Below are 22,354 nucleotides of genomic sequence, written 5' to 3'. Positions count from 1 at the left end.
ATTGGATACAAGGAGGAAGTTCTTTACTGTAAAGGTGGTGAGGCACTGGAAAGGGTTACCCAAGGAATTTGTGAATGCTCCATCCCTGGCAGTGTTCAAGGCCAGGGTAGACAGAGCTGTAGGTGGCATGGTTTAGTGTGAGGTGTTCCTACCCATGGCAGGGGGGTTGGAACTTGATGATCTTAAGGTCCTTTCCAACCCTAAATGTTCTAAGATTCTATGATTCTAACAGAACTCCTATTGTTACTAATTCAGGTAAAAGGGGTCAAGAAGCTTCTGCAAAACTTACTGTAAATGCATATAGGATTTCTTCCTACAGAGCAGTAATCTTGGATTTAATTTCTCCACGAGGAGCCACATATAAAGAGGGACAGTCCAGTGCTGGAAGTATCTTTAGTATGGAACTGCCCTCCTTTTAAGTCAATCCACCTCTCTCCTTGATCCACAAATCTCATATTTCCATTGCAGAATAAAAGGTGCTTCAGGAAGCACAAACACGTGCTCTAACAATACTCACCAAGCACTGCACACACCAGCGGGCGACAGGGCAGGTTTTTATCTGCTGCTTTCTTTCTATGTCTCATTGGCTTCAAACACACAAAGAAGAGAAGAATTCAGTAGAAGCCTGAAGTGACATTCTGTGTATTACTGTATCTTTTGTGCACATAGTACCATCAGCACAGGCTTCCCTTTGCCTTTTTTGCCAAATGCTTTCTCATCTATATTAATCCTACAAGCCATGGCTGGAGCAAAATTGTGCCATGCTTTTCAGCATGCTGACTACTGGGTTTTTGTTTCTCTAGCTGCATAACCGAAGGGCACTGTTATATCATGGGGAGGGGTGGGAGTGGTGGAAGAAACACCACCACACACAAAAAAGTGTCAGCACACAGCAATTCCTCCCCTTTGGTTAACACAGTGATTTACTCCTGACCCAGAAGTCTGATCTGCATTTTTATCAGCATGTGCAGTATTAAATGGCTTTGGTCTTTATTGTAACAGGCCAGAAAGGCTAACTGAAGGGCAAGTTTGTAGTTAAGTGGAAATAACTATCATCCGTGCAGTATGCTCACTATAAAGCAAGATGCTTGTTTCTGTCCTGGACTAGGGATACTTTCAAGTGCTACTGCACTGTCAGATGAGGTGGAACTTGCCAGTACCACAAAGACATCAAGTTAGGATAACCATTCAAATTACTTGTAACTACAGGGCTTCATGAGACAGGTAAAGACACTTCCTCCACAGACACCCATAAGAAAAAGCTCTGGAAAAAAATATCTTAATCCTTGAAGGTGAATCACCCCACCCAGGATGAAGCATAAGCCAAATCTGAGCACTCAGTGTAACTCCAGCTGGCAATTAACATATCACATAAGGGCTAATGCTTGCTGAAGATTCAGGCAGAACATTCTCTCTGACACAGATCTCCTTAGAGACCCCATACACAGCTCCTCCCGAGCTATACAGGCCCCTGAATTCACCAACAGGGAAACCAGCTCTTTGTTCTTTGAAGGAGTGAAACATTCTGAGAGCAACTTCAAAAATCATTCCCCAACTACTGCATTTCTCACCAGTATTTTCACATGCTTTAGCAATCTAGGTTAGAAGTCTCTGACATAGTTGTCAACATACAGGGACTAAAATCCTCTGTGTTCTCACCACAAAGAGAAAATAGACCATCTGGAGGAAAAAACTCACCATCCTGTGTAGGTTTACTCGAAAATTCATGTTGTCATCATGGAGAAAAGCATTAGCATACTGATCCTATTGAAAAGAGCAAGAAAAGGGAGGAGATATGAATAGCCAACCAAGTGCCCGCCACCTCCCACTTGCCTCTCAAGTCATGTGTTTCAGTGTAAAACTCCCAACATAGAGCTATAAGGTTATTAAGCCAGCTGTCACCTCCTCTAGTCCTCACCCATGTCTCCAATCACACAAAAGTGAAACCCTCCTGATCCTAATTCCACTCTAACTAAAGTCTGTGCCACTGCTTGTTTTGCTAACGATTTATTTTCTGCTCTCCTCCTTTGCTCATCCAAACTCTGGACTGCACACACCACAGTGGCAAGAGTTTAACAAGTGCTGTATAAGTCATGAGTTGGATTTCCATGCAGGTTCCTGTGACTGTGGATAAAGGTTTATACCGGCTTTTTGATGGACCCATCATGCCAGAAGTTCCTGCAGTACTAGCAGGTAGGTTTACCAGCTGCACTACCCCTCAGGCAAAGCTCACTCCAGGACCAGCTCTAAATCAAAGTAATTCCTCCAGATAATGCACATCCAGGTTTGGTAAGAAATATACCCTGCCTTTACTACCAGATCCAAAACATGTTCTCACTCTGCAGAAGCAGAATCTTGTATTATCTATACGTCCACCTGAAAAACTCAAGTACCAAAACAATTTAATTATAAATGTTTGAAATGCAGATGATTAACTTTCAGGCTGCACCCTGGAGAAACGACTTCAAAATCCTTACCTTGGCTATCAGCATTGCTGCTTTTTATTCTTTGTTAAGAATGAAAGTTCTGTACTCGCAAGCAAAATGCAAATGCCTCACAAACTCAATCATCATTCAGGACATCAATCATTCCATTAGTACATACTTCCCATGAGACAGGACCACATTCAGACAGGACTACAGACGTAGCTCTGCAATATTGCTTTCTCATCCTACTACCGGATTTGCTACTTGTCTTGCTTGTAGGGACCTACAGTCAGAGCTTTCTTTCAGACTCATATCCTTCTTAAGAAGATGCGATATGGCATTGCCCATGCTTAGCATGAAGAGCACAGAGCTGAAAGCCATTAGCACATTGCTCATCTAAAAGCCACACCACAGCGTCATTCAACAGCTGAAAGAGAGAAGGCTTAAGTTCACTCTTTTCTCTCTTCATCTACGGGAGTTCAGTAACCCAAATAACATGCGCCAATTTTCAAGTGAATTTTAACAGTAATGCATCAGGTTTATTAGCCAAATGTTAAGTGCCTGAGGTCCTCACTCCTCAGTACCACTGCAGATCTCCAGCTCCTGCTCAACAGGAGCAGGGGATGTGCATGCAGGTAAGAGTCCTGTTACCATCTGTTGAACATTTTCAATCAAGAAACCTACCTCTGCTATGCATGTCAGGATAATCAGACACAGCTTGCCACTGTGTAGCCGGTGCTCATCTGCAAAGAAGAAAATACAAGTCCTCCATGAGCCACACAAGCTTAGCAATGCTGTAGGGCAGCACTGAAGCAAGAGAAAAGCCCAGTCTTGGAGATTTTTTATACTCCTGCTTCCTCCATGATAGCTAGTAGTGAAACTACTCTCATTAAGCATTCGCCCTCTAACCTGACCACTAAATCCCACCAATTTGTCACCAGTCTGTGCAAAGTCTCTGATTTGAACCTCCAATAGCACTGTAACTACCAAGTGGGGCTTCTGTCTCATTCAGCTTTACTTCCACAAATACCCTAAATACTGGAGTTAATCACTTTCTTTCTGTCACAGCAGACGTACTTTTCAATCTCTCAGCCAAGACAAACACCACCATTGCTACAGGTTATGAAACAAGCAGCAAAAGTCCTGGTAGAGGCACAGCATGGTGTAGCAGAACAACGAACATGATGCTCAAAGCCCTGAGTTTTAACCACAGTACTGAGTGACATGACCTCCTTTCCTCTGTGCAAAACCTTGACAGAAGTTAAGTCTGCAAAGACTTAGCATTTTAAGCCAAAGGAATTCCACCCTGATCATATTTTGCAACTTGCTATTCATCTTACAGCTTCAAGCAACTTTTGCCCTGAATGACAACCGAAGAGCTGAAAGGCTCACAAATAGAGAGGGACTAAGGCAGAAGAATGCCATTTTTGTCTGGATTATTTAAAACTCTTCCTTCTTGATTTTAACCTTGAAATATCAAAAAGATACATACTTTCAGAGTAAGTTGGGATGTGAGAAACTTCTGGTGCAACCTGTGCTCAAAGCAGGGCCAGCTAAGATCAAGTTGTTCAACGCACTGTTCAATCAAGCTCATTTAAAAATCTTTGCTCTAAAAAACAAACCAGTCAGACCACACACACCTCAAAACACAAAAAGGAGGTAGCAACCACAACAACATGCAACCAAATTCTATGGAAGCTTAAAACTGCACATTCCTGAGACCTCCAACAGCTTCTCTAAAGCTTAAGACTACCAAACATGCCATCCCAGACACGTGCCTTAGAGTCAAACTAGGAGGAGAGAGAAATCAGAAACAGTTAGACCACTCTCCCATAAATCAGAAGACATCATCAGCCAAACTCTTTGCCTCTTTGCAGGTCACTTTCATAAACACTTAGCTAGTTAGAGTATGTATAATAATCTATAAAAATAGATGGAATGAGCTGTTCTGTCTAGTTTGATGCCTCTTTGGTTTTCTATGCTGCTGAGGGACAGATGTTTACTAACAAGATGTGCCCTGAAGTGTACTGATTTCATCTTGCTGCACTAAGTAAGATGAAGAGGAATTTTGGAATGGGAGAATTAAAAGTCTCTTCTATGTCTCCTTACCTCAGCTAAAACATTTAACTGAAAAGTTTTGTACTCCAGCAAAGCAGGAGTAATGGCCTCAAAGAACTCTGATACACTGGAGTCTTGTTATTTTCCTTTTGTAAGGCCTCCCTGTATATTTTTGTACCACTTCTCTCTCTCGGGATCGTACTGTAAAGGCTTCTGTTTCACACCAGGTACTCTGCCTTTAGCCAATGTGTTATGATCATGCCAGTTTTAACAGTTATGGGGCAGCTGTGCAGGCAGTTACTCACACAGACACTTCATACTTTCACAGCATCTTTCATTAAAGGAACAAAGCATATGACTTCCTATGGGGAGGTATATCAATATGAACTCTGTTCTCCAGACGGGAATAAATGATGCAGAGTTTTGTTTCTCCCAAGGCAGCTGCCTCTGACTGACACAAGAGAGGAAACAAGAGGAGGATCTGGCAAACACAATCTACTAAATTATGCTCTCTGAGACAGGACCAGAACTGTCTAGCCCTGGATGTGGAACAAATCAGTCTCCCCTCTAAGTGTTCCCACCTGTATCAAGACACATGGAGTAAACTGGAGTTATTCATCCTTCTTCTCTTGTTACTATATTGGTGTGACACAGAGTTATAGAATCATGTAGGTGGGAAGTGACCCTTAAGATCATGGAATTCAACTGTTAACACTGCTAAGTCCACCACTAAACCACGTCCCTAAGTGCCATCTTTTAAATACCTCCAGGGATGGTGACTCAACCACTTCCCTGGGCAGCCTATTTCATACTTGGTCTTGCACAAGAATTAAAAAAGGTTTGGCAGGACCCCATTTATCATCAAAATATAAAGACAGGAATATACCCATATGAAACCCAATCCCACTGGGATGGAAGGCACACTTTTTCTGAATTATCAGTTCATGAAGCTCACTGTCACATTACTACCATGGCAGGAAGGAGATTAAGTACATCAGCCACATGAATTTCAAATGTTTTACAAACTAGAACCAAAGCAAAGAAAGAAACATCAATTCCTGTCTCACACGAGAATAAACTCATCTCTCACTGGTTGTTTAGTAAAGAACTCCCTCTATTAAATTTCACTCCATCTGAAACTAATCCGGTTTGGCAGTTCCTGAGGCCCAATGCAGACTCTCCATATTACAGTGACTAATAAGTGCAGAAGTTAAACTGAAAAACACTGTTTCACTAGAGACTTGGATCAGCAAGAGAGACCCTGGGAAAAGCAAATGAGAACAATTAGGGTGCTGGTAAGCCCTCCTCATGTGTGCAATCTATAAAAAATGACTGAGCAAAGATTGATGTGCTTTAGCTTAAAGACAAAAGCAAGAGGAAACATGAAAGCAGACTTCAAATACATGACGGCTGACACAAAGGAGAAAGAAATAAACCATTCTCAATATCTATCTTGGAGAAGATAACTAGTAAGTAATTTAAATCACAGCAGAGAATTAGAGAGCACATGAAGCTTTCTCACAATAAGGGTAGTTAAACGCTAGAATGGATAGTCTAAAAATGATGTGCCACTTCCAGAGTGTCTTCATCCAATGTTAGCAACATCTTTGAGAAAAGATACAGGTAAATCTGATTCTGCCTTGGTTTTGTGGGGTGTACTAAATATTTGCATTAATTCCCTTTTGGTTCTAATTTGAATTATTCACGTTTTTCTTAATTAGCTTGCATACTGAACAAGAACACAACAGCCAGGTACAATTTCCCTGCAAGCTAGTAGGTACAAGGAAACTCTCCTGCCTGCTCTCTTATTCAGTGCCAAGTGTTCATGAAGTTCCGTAATCCATGTTTCATAGCTCTGCAGCTACCTTCCTATTTTTGTTCAGCTGTTACATCTCAGTTAGCAGCAGCAGTCTGTAATAGGCTGAAATACGGTACAAAGATCACTTGTTATGTTCACACTATGGTCTTGCCCATACAACCACTGGGCAAAACAGCACTCTTGGGTGCCTTGAGCAGGAGATGAAGCAATAGTTCAACTCCAGCAAGCTGAAATTAACTCCCACAAAACTATCAGGAGAAAAAAAAGGCACAATATGGAAATATATATTCTCAAGCAAATTACTGCCAGTACAGTGTAAGTTGCTGCTGTCTTCTTTATAATCAAAGAGCTACCTGTTTAACCAGCAAGTACCAAAGGACAAAGGAAATATTTCCTCTCAGTGATGAGCTTTACCTCCTGTGTCAGCTTCTTAATGTTCCCCTCTCTGACAGACAGCTGGGAATCAGATACGCTCACACCTCCTTCAGGGACAGGCTTGGTTATTAGATACTACTGTTACATTCTTTCCAAATTTGACTTCTCTCCTACCAGCATTAGGTCTCTCCTTGTCTCCTAACTCTATCTTGCAATAAGAAATCATTTAATTTTCTCAAAAGGTGGAATCTTCAGTCTTCTAAAGGGACTCCAGTAAATGTCTATTTATGGAGTGACATGTTCTTATGCCCTCTTGACTCCAAGAAGCACTGCTTGCTGCATCCAACAGAATGTATTTACCTTTTGTGTCCTGCATCACAATCGAGCTGTACTTCAAGAAGGTTATCAGCAGGTTGCTGGTTTGCACATCAGCATCCAAAGGCAGCTCCGCAGAGCTTATAACTGGAACAAAGCAGATAAGACACATTTACCCTGTGAAAACACAAGAGACAACTATACAGAGAACCAAGGCACACAGATCTCTGATAGGATCAGCTTATTTACAGTCACTTGACCTCCTCCTCCTTCATGACCACCCAGCAAAGACTTTGGTTTGAAGACAGGTACCATTCCTTCAGCAACCATTTCTCCCACTTTAAGTACAGGTTGTGGTACCCAACAAAGTAATACCCTTCTCTGCCCTCCCCTCCCCACTTCCCCAAGGGAGATCAGCTTGCTAGTTTAGCACTCATCAATGTTCCCAGGCTAGGGAGTTCAAGGTATTCACACCAATATCCAATTAATTCTTATAACCAACACAGGTACCATTCACACCATTCTCAGTTTGGCAAGAAACACACCCAGCAAAGACCCTTTTCAATTTCAGCGATTTTGGAATTTCGGTTCAAAAAGGTCCATATCAATTCCATTCTTTCCTCCCAACAACAGCCTCTCTCTCTTGCAGAAGCAACACACAAGACGCTAATCAAATAGCTACTGCGTAACTGAAGTGGTAGAAAAGAGAGGTACAAAAAGCAGCCTTATAAAAAAAAACAAGAAGCAAAAGCAATCATAGATTGCACTAGAGAAATCACAACACAGCAGGGAGCAGAAATATACCCGCAGCAGAACAGCAGTTCACTGGCATTTCTCTCGGACCCACTCCCTCCTACCACCAGCTGTACTTTTGACACCTTAACATTGGACATCATCTGCCTTAGACTTTACAGGAAGCTGTCTCAATTACTCAGCTAATTGCACAACATGCCTCCTGCTCACTCCCCATGTACCATCTGAAGCCCTGAGTTTATGAGCTGTCAGACCTCCAGCATGTGACCGAGCCACGTTTTTACTGATGACTGAGCCTGAGCTGTGTGCAAGGGCCATTCTCAGCCTTCCCATTCAGAAAGGCTTTACAAGAACTACTGGAAGGTGGCAAAAATGCAGCATACATTTAACTGCAGATCCTGCCAGGTAAATCTGATGTCCTTTAAGATAAATTAGCTCAGACAAAATAAAGACACAAAAGAACCCCAAACAAGACCAAACTGAGCTACTTTAGGAGGACTTCAGTAAAGCATTTAATACAGCTCTGTATGGAAAAATAGAGAGAAAAGCAGATAGGTGGGAACCAGTACAGAAATTTAAAGTACATCAAAGATCTGGCAAAGGAGAAACAATTGGAGAAATTATTAGTCCGGGAAAAAAGGTATTACTTGAATTTCTTAGGTATTAGTTTAGGGAATAATTTTCTTTTTTGTGAGAGACCTAGGCACAAGAAACAGTTCCTTGCTAATGAATCTCCTAATAACAGAAAGTGGCAGATACCTAAACACAGAGGAACATCAGACTGCACATAAAGAACAGGATAAAACCAAAGACCATATAATAAATACAAGATGAAATTCAGTAACACAAGCTATAAGCTCAGGAATTCAGGGGTTATTTCCATGGTAAGCTGAAAGCTTGTCAGCTGCAAATGGAATGCTGTGATACCATAGCACATTATCAGCTCATGAGATGACCAGCTACCAACACCAAGCACTGAAGACTGTGGTACTATCACATATCCAGAAACGCATTTCCAGCTGAGACAGGAACACTGTAATGCCCACACAAGGTGGTGGTGAGACCTTGTCTCAAACACTGTGCATAATTATGCTGATCCCATGTTCAAGGAGGATGAACTCACACTTTAGCAACTTTAGAGAAAGCCTAGCAAGCTGATCAGAGGAAAAGACTTCTATGAGACAGCAAAATACAGAGGCAAGTAGTCTCATGTTTGAAAGAGCTGTGTTCCAAAGTCAGATTAAAACATGATAAATGGGTATAAACTGACAAGAAATGCAGGATGGAAAGTTGAAGATTTTTAACCAAGGAACAAGATGCTGAAACTGCCTCCCAACACGAATTGTTGTGAAACAAATTTAATAGAGATCAGTTTAAGGCATTCTAAGATGATATGCCTGCAAGCACAAGGCACTAGATTCGAAGAGTCAAGATCTTTTGCAGCTCTACATGTCTGTCCTGATCTGACAACACCACCACTGCTCTTGCTGCCCAGAAGCTCAAACTTGCAGGTTTTCAAGTGCAAGAGTTCAGAGGTGGCTTTAATTACAATTGCCAGAAGGCCCTCTCTCTTCTCAAGCTATAAAGATAGCCCAAAATAAAGCACCTTTGCACTGGAAACCGATCTGCAGACCACTAGGACATCTTAATAACTGTATTATCTCTTTACATCTATCCTCAGGAACGTTCAAGGGTTTTCTTACTCTTCAGGAAACAAAAAGGTATTTATGATGAAATTGGACCTTGAAAGAAGTAAGGAATTACTCACATCTGAGTTTTGGATGGCTAGCCTTGGGACTCTGAGGGCAAGAGATCTGATCCTGGATGCAGCTGTACTTTGGTTCAGAGACAAGCCTGCTTTAACAAACAACACCCCTCCTTAATGCAAGCCTTATATCTCATAACCATGCAATGAGCCAAGTAAGGCTTATTTACCCCTGGAAGTGGGGCAAGCACAGAAGGATGAAAGAGACAACAGTAAAATAGAGATTCTTTAAACTGAGCACTGAGAGGCTCAGAGCACAGCAGAGGTTCTCATGGAGCTCAGAATTATACAATCACCTTGAATACAAAATTGTAGCCCTTAGAAACAACAGGCCAAATAGATCAGGGTAATCTCACTGTTCGAATCACATCACAGAAATCATAATGGGGCTTTTACCTCCTAAAGGCTGCACATCCCCAAGTGTGAGCTCTTTTAGTCCATTCAATCTTGAAGCTCTGGGGCTCCTGACACATTGCCCAGTCTGTTGGCAATAAGACTGGAAGCTTTTTCACCCCCAATATTCTGAATAGCTCAAAGATGTAGCTACAAGTCTGAAAAACTTATTTATAGCCCCAGTGGGTCCTTCTGGAACTGTTACAATGAACGCAGTGAATGAATATTTAACAACAGTAAGCAAACTGACATTTAGATAACTATGGTGACAGGCACGCTTGATTTACATATTATGGATCAACAGTTTCTAGCAAAAGTCTCTTTTCTTTTTCTTTTTTTTTTTTTTTAATAAAAAGCACTGACTCTGAAGAACACATTACTGCTTGGCCTGGTTCATGCTACAGACCTTCATTTGCTTAAACACACACGTTGGAACTTTAAAAGGTCTTAATTCACACCATAGGCTAACAGCCAGAGACATTTCAAACCAGAGTAAGAACTCATTTTTAATCCCAGACAGCATTAAAAGCACCTGAAACCCATAGATGGATTTTTACATGTTTCTCTAAAGCTCAACCATGCTGCTTTATTTTTTAATGCAGGAAAAAGAAACCAATCTTTTCATTCCAAAGCCAAAAAGCCTCTTGCTAATTTTCAGCCAGAGGCTAATTCTACAGCTGAGTTGCAAGACCTTAGAAAAAGAGGAGAATTCTGACATACCTTTAAAATTACAGCAAGACTAAAGCACCACCAAACTAAATTAAGCCAAGGTCTTAAAAAAACACCAAAATTATCACAGAGTAGGGATCAGCAAGGTGACAGCAAACAGAAATAAAGAATGCTCCCCATTGTAATTACTGCATTCGCAGACCAGCTCCTCTTCTTAAACGTAATAACCTTACAAGCAGCAAGAAGCCTCAAGCTTTATGAGATTGCTGCCTCTGCTGAAAGCAGGATGGAGTTTTTGTTTTGCTTTTGTTTTCTGGCAAATTAAGAAAAGAGAGTGTGAGCAAGCTGTAGATGTAGGTAAGCGTAAATTCTGTCAGTTGTATAATATGGTGTGTGGGTGGATACATTTGCAATGAACAGAAGCCCACAAAATGCCCATCCCTTTACATTTTACACTATATGCACAGGGATAGTTGAGACATGGAGGGCTTTTTAACTGAAGCTTTTGATATTCATGGTAGCCAGAGAGAATTCATCCACAAGGAGGACCATCCTTAACTAGGATATCAAATGACCTGAATAGCTGATATAACTGAGTAACCCAGGCTGTTTTTCCCCAATTTCTAAACTGTGCAGTATTCAAACTGACTCTGTGCCTTCATTAAACACTTTCTTCAGATCTAGAGGATACCATTAAGGTACATAACAACAGTCATTTGATTTCCTCCATTAAAGTAGGATGCATCTGTCCATACCTTAAACAAAAGGAGTTTTATTTTAGATGATTTCAAAGTGCATTTATGTGGACACATAACACCTCATTTAGAAGAAAGATATCAGGGCAAGCAGTCATTTACAAAGCCTATCAGAGAAAAGGCAACAAGAGGGAGGAATACCTTCACACACCCAGGCTGGATTGAAATCCCACTTAATTCAAAGGTAGGGACAAGGGCATTAATGACAAGCAGGAATCCACTGTGATTCTATGTAAATCTGTTCCAATGACAAATAATCCCAGACACTAGAAATATTCATAAGTAAAAGCCTACATAGAATAACTAATGGGCTGCATGTATCTTCACACAGATACCGACTGGGTCAGTACTATTTTCACAAGGAATATCAGCATAATTTCATTGAACAGTATAAAAGGCAAAACAGAAATGAGTTTGACTCAAATAATCTTGCTCCAGTTTAGTAAGCTGAGTTGCTCCAGGAGGAGACCACCAGGTCACATCTGCTCCAGACTGACCTTATTAGCTGTCATCTTCAGAAAATGCTTTGCTAGTTACTTTACAGTTTTTAATTGGTATTCCCCAGGAGATCATGATGTTTCTTACCGTCTGAAGAAGGTGGGGTGGTTCCAAGTGGAGTAACAGGTGTTGCTGGAATTGGGCTTGTTGGTGTTGTCATCAGCCCCATTTCAGGATGGCTCTAACAGAAAACACAAATGCCCAGACATACACAGGTCAATAGCTTCCCTAGGCACCAGCCATACAGATCACTGCTTGTACGGATCACTACTTGTACTGCTTTGTGCTCTGGCACAAGAGGCATGACTAATGAACTCCCAAGGAACTCCAACCTCTCCTCCAAAAAACAAAGCTATGCTTCCTTACCTTGGATATCCAACAATTAAACTGTACATCAACAGAAAGAGAAAGACAAACTGACGGCTGTCCCCAGTGTAGCATGGGAAGATGCATGCAGAAGCCTGCAGTGTTTATATAGCTTCTGTTTTCCCCCAGAACAACCTAAGGGTGTGCATTTGAAGTCTTTCCCCAACATCTTTTTCTAAAAGCAAATTCTCCTCCCTCTTGCCCTCACCTGTTCATATTCAAAGATGATGGCAATTTATGACTTTCCTGTCTCACAGTGCCCAGGCACTGTAGGAAAAGAGCGTGTAACATAAATAACGCTATCATTATCGATCTTCTTGGCTTCCATCAGTCAGTTACTCTCCCCATTTCATCTTTGCTAATAGTTGCCTGCCTAATTACTGCTTTGACTTTACTCTTTGCAAGCTTCCAGATCTATCCACACTGGTGAGACTGCAGGCAATCTGCCATGCTATTTTAAGTCTGGCTGCCAAGCAAAGTGTCCATTTCATAGGGCAAGTTTTACATAAATGTATCATCTGCCTTAATATATCATCACGATTTCAAAGTAAAAGGAAGGGATACAGAACTGCTGATTTGATGTTAGTTCCATAGGATTTTTCACAAGTGGTTCTCCTCCACATTGTCTTTGAATATCTCATTTTATAACCAATATAAATGCATGTATTTTAATGGAAGCACAGACACACATACTACAATTCAAAGACAATTTTAAATCAGTACACATACTGTTTTAAACTTTAAAATACAATTTTCCATGGAAAATCTTACATAAAATAGGTTTGCTTGTGTACATTTTGCTATGGTGTTTACCTTTCTTTTCCTCAAACACTAACCATCAGTTGAAAGATGCTAGTGCCACCTAGCAGCAAAAACTGAGGACCAACAAGCTGGTAAGTATGCCAAAACCTTACCACCAGGCATGAACACAACTGTATCCCTGCTCTTCCTACGTGCCCACACAGCAGCAGGGCACAGTCATTCATTCAATCCCCAGCAATGAACACCAACTTAGACAAAAACATTCATCAGTTTTTATGAGTTTTTTTCAAAAGGACAGCATGACTTACTTGCCCTCTCTTAAATGAAGGATTACAGATAACCCACCCAAGAACATCAGGCCTCCATTTCAATTAAATACACTCATTAGTGGCTGCTTCATCTATGCCTTTCACAAATAACTAATTTATCCTTTCATTTCTAATTTAAGAGCTTTTACTCTTGCTGCTCTTTCCTTCCCTGCTCTTTTCCCTGCCAAAGGCCTTTCCCTCCTCAGGGATATCTTGATCACATATTACGCAGAACTGAAAGAGCAGAAATCTCTCACAAGTGCTAAAAATGAAGAACCTGGAAAAAAAAAGAGACAAGGAACCTCTGCAAATTAACCACCCATGGAACAGCAGCTTTCCTCAGAGGCAGTAGATCTGCCTATCTGACCTCTTCCATCTCCACTACTGTCAGGAGTCCCCAAAGGTCTCCTTCATCATGCCATGTTGTCTAGCCTGAGATGTATGGCTGCACTCAGAGGACCTGAAATAACTGGGGAAAGGTGTTAGCTGTTTTGTTGATGCCATTTTTCTCACAAATTACCATCAGTACTTACAAAGCAAGATAAAAAGCTGAAAGGTTTTCTAAACACATCAGGCAATCCTTCAGAGGGAAAATGGCTCATTCCAACATGAGCTTTGCCCTCAAAACTTGACTCATTTTCTGGCAAGGGAGGAAGCATTTCCTAAAATTGTAATAAACCCAGATCCTGGCCTGCTTCTGATCTTCTGCGCTCATCTACACCTATGACAAGTATGCAGGGGAAGGAGGGGGCAAGAAAACTTATCTTTTCACCGATTCCATTTGAGACTCTAAGTTCAAAGGCATGCACTTGCAAAGAAATGGGCAAACATCACACTGAAACTCACTTGTGCCAGAACTGTGATGAAATTCCGGTTTAAGTGAACAGCTTCATAGAGAGCCAGAAGGATGGCTTCATTTGTTCTGTGGAAAAGATAGACAAAAGCACAGTGAGTTAAGGCTAATACCAGATAAGAATCCCAAGAGCAAAGGTTTCCAGGAGCACAACCCATCTGGAAGAAGAAATTATTTTTTTCAACTATTTAAAACTCTGCCTCTGCAATCCAGTCATTCTGATTATTAGTAGTACTTAGCAATCCATAAAAATAGCTGTTTTTAGAGCTCAACTACAGTTTTTCCCTTCCTGCTGAAGGCATCCCTCGCTGCTCAGTGTTTTCCCTTTAAAACCCTTTATTTTAAGGGCAGAGGGGCATACAGATACTACAAACCCTCATATTTATCACTTCCCCCCTTGATTTAGAAAAGATTTTGTTGGGGACAAGACTGCACAAACCACCACTTCCCACCTCTCATGTCCAACTTGCCTCCTAAAATCCACAGGTTTGTCAAAGGTTTTTTTAATACATTTCATTACAAAAAAAAATCAGCTGTGGCTCCTCCTGCTGCACCCATCTCACTTAAGTAAGAATTCACTATTTGCAGGGGTGTGGTACCATTTTAGTTACAAGAGAAATTGTGCCTCTAGTTTGCTGTATTAGCACAGCTCCACCGGTGGACAATGTTGACCTGTGTAGTGAGTTACCATTCATTGTGTAATTGACATCTGGGCACTTACTGGACTGAGATCTTCTCATCAGCATCTGCTATGAACATACTGCCCACCTATGGAAAGAAAGAGTATTGCATAGAATGAATTTGAAAGCTGTTAAGACAACGAGAAGACATGGATTTAACTACATCAGAAGTGCCCCGCGAGAGGTGTTGCCATCCAAGGCACACATGCAACTTACTTTCTAATACTAGGAAAATACAAATGGGAAATAGGATGAACATTTGATTTCACACTGTTGTCACAGACCAATGTTTCGCCTCTCCTATCACAAAAGGAAAAGGGGGAGGAACAACTGTATTTTGAATCCCAACTCAGATTAGTCTGTGATTCTGCAAGAGGACAACAGAGATTATTTCCTATCTGCTTGCCCTAAAGTGGCAGTGGTTTTACCAATGTCACTCCTGACAGCTGTCAACAGGAAATTTTGCTGTCAGGTCTCAGACTACAGCAAAGCCAAACTGAACAAGGAGAACAGTGGATACCCTTAGCAAGGAAGAAATTCACTACTGCCTTTGGAGGGTACCTCTCTGAAAATATAGACACTGCCCACTGCAGAAACCAAACTTACTTCACTGCTCTGGTGGACCCAGGCTTGAGAAACAAAACAGTAAAGAAACAGATACCCAAAGCTAGTGATAGACCAGAATTCACCACAAAAATATTCAGCTTCTCTGGTACAGAGTACATCAGCAAAGCAGCAACTAGCTTTTAAAAATAAGTAGCTGTTTAAAAGTGTCTTAACAGCTGATTGTGATTTTTTTAAATAAAGTCAACTAGAATGAAGAAGATGAAAGAAAACCATTTCAATTATCAATGCCAGAACAGAGATTTCTTCCTTTGAAAGAGTTCTCCCAGCCAGACGACACCACGCTTCTCAGATAGCCATTTCAGCTGTATTTGGTTTGGACTGGACCAAAGCATCACCTCCTCCAGAACCAACACCCCAAGCTCAGTTTTGGAAACACCCTCCTGCTGAACTTCTATCAAGGCACCCATTTTAAGAATAGAAAAACACTGCTTCATTGCTTACCATATTAGTTAGGGCTGAGAAGAAACCACTCTGGTGCTCCTCTTCTTTATCTTTGTATTGTCTGAACAAAAAGGAGTAAGGATGAAGCCTCAGGGTTAGAAACTGAACTAGGCTTATTTTATCTAACACCTTATGATACAGTCTTGTCTGATAAGGATACAGGATGGAGAAGGTTTCAGTATTCACAAGCCCCTTTCAAGAAGTCATAAAAGAGATGCAAAGGGTATTAAAATGTTTGTAAAATGTGTACAGTTTAAGTGGGGCTACAGAAACACGAGACTGAACAATGCCTGTGCTGTTAGAGAGGATACATCCACTGAAGGAAAAAGACCAAGTGACTTAAGAAATGTTGTCCTAGACTGGCAAAACAGTAATGAACCACATGAACATAGACAATCAGTAACCACGTAACAATTTCAGTTCAATCACCATCCACTACAGACTAAAGCACAGTCGACCACCTTATGGCCAGCAGAAAACATGAGGACCATTATGGTTCATGGCATCATGCTGCCTGATCCCACATTCCTGGAGTAAACGGACTGGAACTAGAGTAAGTGAAGTCAACAAATCGGTTGGGTACCTCAGCTTCAAGCTAAGTTGCTTCATTTGGCCTTCAAACGGACTAGCAAAGCTCACATGGCCATTTATTGTGTCTTTCCTACAGGAATCTGATCACACACAATGCAACAAGCGAAGAAAACACCTCTGATTTTTTGGGGAAGGGGGAAAGAGTGAGCTAAGCAAAACAGGCCATAGTCTGAGACAGCTTCTGTCAGAATTAAGCAAGTTGGGTGGGTGAGGCTTTTTCTGCTTTACTCCAATAATTTACTCTGTTAAATACATTTACATGGATTTGCTGATCTTGCAAGTCATTCGCATAATAGCGAACCTTCAAAGGAATTAAAACATTTTTCTGGATACTTTGAGAAACTACCACACCACACACAAAAAAAATAAAACAAAAAAATTGCAGCCTTGGGTTCCTCTGGTAAAATTGCTTTAAGTTTCCAAATTTTTCTGAAGCACTTTCTTCTTAGGAAAGCTTATACATTTTGTGCTGTTGCTTATGAAACACAGCCTGGGAACATGGTACCCTGACTGTTGACTTTCTGCTCTTTCTTCAGAAGCAGTTAATGCTTTCCACCATTTGCAAAAGCATACATCCCCTAATCATCTCTGATCTGGCATGTGGATAACCCTGGATACACGGGTTTGGTTTAGATTGTGTTTCAGTTACATCAATTTTCAAACAGACTCAGCAAATCATCTACTTTTTCACTTGGGACTAAGATTTTGCTCAAGGTTCATACAGAGGTAAAATCCACGATAGCAAAAGCATACAATAGTTATCTTCCCCTACAGCAAGGTCTCTCCTGAGCACATCAGCCCAGCTGGTACAGATGCATTTACACTTGCAATGACAGCAACAACTGAGCTGAAACACATCAAAACATAAGACTACTCCCTTCCTCTCCAGGTGCATCAGGGCTGTCAGGTGATAAGTGCTGTAACACAAATGTACAACAAGTACCAGGTACTGAAAAAACAGAGACAGCAAGGTTTTACCTGTTATATTCTGATAAAGCCTGGGCAATTACAAGTCCCATTCCCTGAAAAAACAAAAGTGTTAAAAAAAAACCTTTATATTACAAGTATCAATGCAGGAAATCACACACTGAACACACTTAGCAGTGTTCCCTTCGAGATAAACTACCATGCTATGAAGGATTTCCCCTGAAGCTGTTTGAACTATTAAGACATGCTATCATATGACAAAGTACCATGCAAAAATCAAGACACCAAAATTTAAAGTTCAATATCTAAGTTCAACAGGGAACATTTACTCTTCTTGTATCTTCAGACAGGGCTTACTCACTCAAGAAGCCTCAATAAAGCAGCAAGAACTTCAGAAGGAAGCTGGGTGTCAGAGGAAAGACATCCAAAAGTCCAAAGCAAAGGCCATAAACACTAGTAACCATTTAACTCCTTACAGACAGCCTCCACCACCCCACAGCTCCTGATTATCCTATCTGTCAAGCTCACTTAATTAACTGAGAAAAATTGTTCTCGCCCTTTGGTTAGCATGGAGTTTGCTTTTTACTTGGTGCCTAAAGAACAGTCTTAAAGTCCAGGCCTCACAAAGCTGGTAACATGCTACCACCTTCTATCCAGGTCAGGATACAAAACTTAGCGGCTAACCAAAATACCTTGATGACTCAAGCACCAGCTTCCACTGAGCTACAAGAATTGGCTTGTGGGCTTGTGTGACACAGCGCTGGAAATGAGATCTCCTTTGGAATAAGCTATCTTGTGCCTCTTTGGCACATGACAGCAAATAGTGTATAGGTAGTTCATAAATGTATAATAGATTAACTTCAGCATAATTCTTGCTAGCTAGATTTTTAACCACCCCCACCATTTAACTGATGATCAAAATGTCCAAATCAGGAGCTGCCTAACCTATTGCAAGAGTGAAGAATCCCACTATACTGGTGTTCTTTATCCTAGACCTTCTTTCTACCAGACACTATGACTGCATTCATTACACTAACACCAGCAGCACAGAGGAATCAAGCCAAATACTCACATTGAGCGTGGCCTCATCATCTACAATGGAGAGCTTCACAATGTAGGGATTCACTGACTGCTCAGGGTGGGTGGAGAAAAAAGAAAGAAAGTTGGGTTTAAGTTCAGCCTTCAGGAAAAAAACAAACAAACAATTATCTCTCCAAGTTTACTCAACCACCTGGGAAGACTCTCTCCTGTCCCACAGAGCAGAATACACATAAAGAAATAGGAGTTACAGCACACACAAGGGCTGCTATGCCTGCAACACCTCTTTATTGGCCCAGTCAGACAGTCTCCTGATTTTATTGAGAGGGAGTTTCTGCTCCTCAACTAGCTCATCTGTCAGCTTGAAAGTGGAGCAGCTGTCCTTCAAGGCTGTTATCTGTGACACACACACCATTAAGCAGCAGGAACAAGCAGTGAAGCTGGGACTGAACATTAGTGTTCCGATATCTCCCTCTGCAACACCTTGCAAAGACTGCTTAAAGGAAAGAGGACCCAGGAAGGCATGACTATGTTATAGACTCATCTGCTGCCAGGGTTACTGCTCACCACTTCAACAGTTTACACAACTGAGAGCTACAAGTCTCTGGAGAATACTAATTCCTTGAACTTAACCGAACAAAGCACACAGGCTCCATCTATAACGATAAGCCCTGATAATTTAGGAAGCATTTAAAATTAGTAATTTACATTTGTTTATCCTGGTTTATATGAATCAGTGCAAAATCAAAAATGTCAATTTGGAACCAGGACAGAGAAAAGGCTCTATCTATGCAGTAAGTCCAAAATGGATAGCAAGAATAAAACACAAAGTATGTACCAGATGCCCTACAAGTTGCATAGTTATCTGACTGATTTGCCCAGGGCTTGACAGCAAGTTACAAATAAGGCTCATCAGGAAACACCACGCTCTCAATTATTTGGTGCTTTGGAAGGATCAGGCTTTCTTTTTGGTTCAGAAAAGAAACAGATCAGAACAGACCAAAGCTCAGGCAGTCAGTCAGCCTGCCTCCAGCAGCACACAGGCCTGTCTGCTGCCTGAGAAAAAGAAAGCTCACACAGAATCCATCTGTGCATGGTGCATGCAAAGATGTTTCCTTGAGGCTGGAACAGAGGCTCCTATTGAGGAATAATAAATGGTCATAGAATCATAGAATGGTGAGGGCTGGAAAGGACCTTAACATCCTCTAGTTCCAACCCCGCTGCCATGGGCAGAGGCACCTCATCCTCTCTGTACAGCCATGCTCCCCTTCAGAAATTAAATACAGTCAGTGTCAGTAAAGCACACACAGGCTTCACAAATTTTTAATCAGAAACAGATTAAAATCTATCCTTGTAAATATGTCATCATTTTGCTAGTTTCTTTTGCTCTCCTTACACAACAAAGAGGAACTCCCCACACCACAGCTCACACACAGAAGAGAGGCCAGCCTGTGACAAAACCAATAGAAGTGATGGACTCTTCCAGACAATGAGTAGCAAGGCTATAACGGATTGGAGGCTGCAGGGTTATCCAAATTCCCAGATGTGGAGAATAAGCAAACTGGGAGACACTACATTGACCAGCACTACAAGGCTGCCCTGAGACCTAGTCATACAATCCATCCTACATGCAGCCTATGACCAACTCTTCACACTCCCATTGCCCACGACTTTCCAAGATGCATGCTCTGTGTCTCCTGCCTCTTGGCAGCAAGATGTCATCAGTGCACAGCTGACAAGGGTCATGAAGCTGGCCTAGACTCCTACAGATCTCTGCCCTCTATCTTTTCAGTTGCCATTTCCATCTCTGTAGAAGTTTGTTTAATAATTCCTGTCTGAAGTATTCCGTTCCCTTGACACATTCTATGCCTCCTCTAGGCTTCACTAATTCCTTAAGCAGCAGGCAGATGACTAACCACTGCAATTCACATACTATATTACTCTACATGGGCAAGGCAATTTCTAGTGCCTTTCGGTGTGCAACTCTGTACTGGTGTGATGAGAATATTTCCTGTGCTGCCCACAGGGTGTGTGGTTTGCTCCTGCCTTCCCCTCAAGGGCAAACAGTTCCAGTTATTGTCTACAAGCATTAGTCTGCAAATCTACAATGAACATCAGCAACCTGCAAGTTGTACAAGCACCCCTAAGCCCATCCCATACTTCCTGCCACCTGCTTCCCTATCCTAATCCTGCTGATTCAGAGTTCACTTCCCTTCTCACTGGGAATCAACAGCAAAAGCTGTAAAAGTCTAAATTACACCCATCGCTCCGGAACATGCAGAAACATGCAACAGCCTTGAAAAGGGGTTGACAAGCATTTTGAAGACTTTAAATGAGTCAATGAAGAGGTTACACAAATGTAAAAATAGCATCTGCCTCCATGTGCCTCCAGGAAGAGCTCGAACATTATTCTCAGCTCTTCAGAGAACACAGGTACTTCCCTAACACTGACAGCAGATAACAAACACTATAGCATTAAGGTCTTATTGTCAGTGATGAGGTACAGACACAAACCCCTGCAGCCTGGGAATAGTCAAGATGTCCTCCACAGACAACCCACCATTATCCCATAGAAATGAAGGTGGAAGCTGTGGGAAGATCATCACCAGGTAATTTTAAAGCAATTCCCAGATGAGACATGCCATGCAAAGTGAGTATTACATGAAGCAGCATACAGGTCTGGCAGAGGGAATGAGATCTCCTCCATGCCCCCAAATGTATCTCTGCCTCCAACACAAACCTATGGGAATCAAATGGGTTTGGTAGGAAAAGCAAGCAGGAAAAAAACAAAAAACACAAGCTAATCATGTATAATTCCTAGTTAGATGCTTAACTTATCTTCACATCTATAACACAAAGGAAGGCCAGAGTCCACTCAAGACTTTTCTATGAAGGCTCATTAAGGATGATTCAGCAGCTTTGCTGTCAGGCCTGCTGAGACCACCTCCTCTGCAGGCAGACCATCCTGCAGGGAATCGGAACTTGAATAATTGCGCTTTTTATTAAAGAAATTCGTTTAAAACAATTTGAGATTTTGGGTTTGTTTTTTTAATATACAGAAAAGATGCATTTTCTGACTCTTCAAAGTTGAAAAGTGTCTCTTCAGCACCTGTAGTCAACCATATCAAGGAGATAAGTAACCATACATAAATGACTGTCAGATACACTGTATGCTGTCAGACAAGCACACACAGGGAGATCCCCTGTTTTGACTAATTCCTTCCAACTCCGCCTAGCAAAAGGCACAAGCTAGCAGGCTGAACATGAGGCACGGACATTTCCACCTAGATGTTGAAGGAGTCTAACTATTTAAGAGTCACTACCTGATTTTATATTTTACTTTGCTATTCTAGCAGCCATCCCTTAAAACACTGAGCAAGTGATCAGATAGTCTTCCTCACAGAAGACAGACTTTTGTGTATGCTTAGCTTTACCATTTTCATGATATAGCAAATTATTTAGTTACTCTTTCATGTTTCTCTCACATAGTATCAAGGTAAAAATATTTTCCCTGAAATCCGGACTAGGATTAAAAAAAAAAAAAACATAAAATATAGCTGAAGACTTGAATAATTATACACTTGGTATATAATACAGGAATATATACAGGGGGCCTATAAGGATGCTGGGGAAGGACTCTTCATTAGGGACTGCAGTGATAGGACAAGGGTTGACGGGTTAAAACTTAAACAGGGGAAGTTTAGATTGGGTATAAGGAGGAAATTCTTTACTGTAAGGGTGAAGCACTGGAATGGGTTGCCCAGGGAGGTTGTGAATGCTTCATCCCTGGCGGTGTTCAAGGCCAGGTTGGACAAAGCCTTGGGTGATATGGTTTAGTGTGAGGTGTCCCTGCCCATGGCAGGGGGGGTTGGAATTAGATAATTTTAAGGTCTTTTCCAACCCTAACTATTCTATGATTCTTTGGAACAACTTTT

General features: G+C 41.4%; 1 protein-coding gene across 2 annotated transcripts in view; it reads right to left on the bottom strand.

Moving 5' to 3' along the window:
• ARMH3 (armadillo like helical domain containing 3) overlaps positions 1–22,354 on the bottom strand; it is a 130,112-nt gene that overhangs the window by 91,894 nt on the left and 15,864 nt on the right. For both annotated transcript variants that reach the window (XM_061372511.1, XM_061372509.1), the window contains 10 exons: positions 18,454–18,510; positions 17,433–17,476; positions 15,864–15,924; positions 14,837–14,883; positions 14,109–14,184; positions 11,914–12,007; positions 7,039–7,140; positions 3,111–3,169; positions 1,699–1,764; positions 518–587 (listed from right to left, as the gene is read on the bottom strand). In XM_061372511.1, the coding sequence (XP_061228495.1) occupies positions 518–587; positions 1,699–1,764; positions 3,111–3,169; positions 7,039–7,140; positions 11,914–12,007; positions 14,109–14,184; positions 14,837–14,883; positions 15,864–15,924; positions 17,433–17,476; positions 18,454–18,510 (676 nt within the window). The remainder of the gene's footprint in view (positions 1–517; positions 588–1,698; positions 1,765–3,110; positions 3,170–7,038; positions 7,141–11,913; positions 12,008–14,108; positions 14,185–14,836; positions 14,884–15,863; positions 15,925–17,432; positions 17,477–18,453; positions 18,511–22,354) is intronic.

Source organism: Neopsephotus bourkii, unplaced genomic scaffold, assembly GCF_033783945.1.
Source record: "Neopsephotus bourkii isolate Nb327-2 ecotype Australia unplaced genomic scaffold, CSIRO-AGI_Nbou_v1 NB_1615, whole genome shotgun sequence".
In the NCBI taxonomy this organism is placed as follows: Eukaryota; Metazoa; Chordata; class Aves; order Psittaciformes; family Psittacidae; genus Neopsephotus; species Neopsephotus bourkii.
This window is presented reverse-complemented; position numbering and strand designations above follow the sequence as displayed.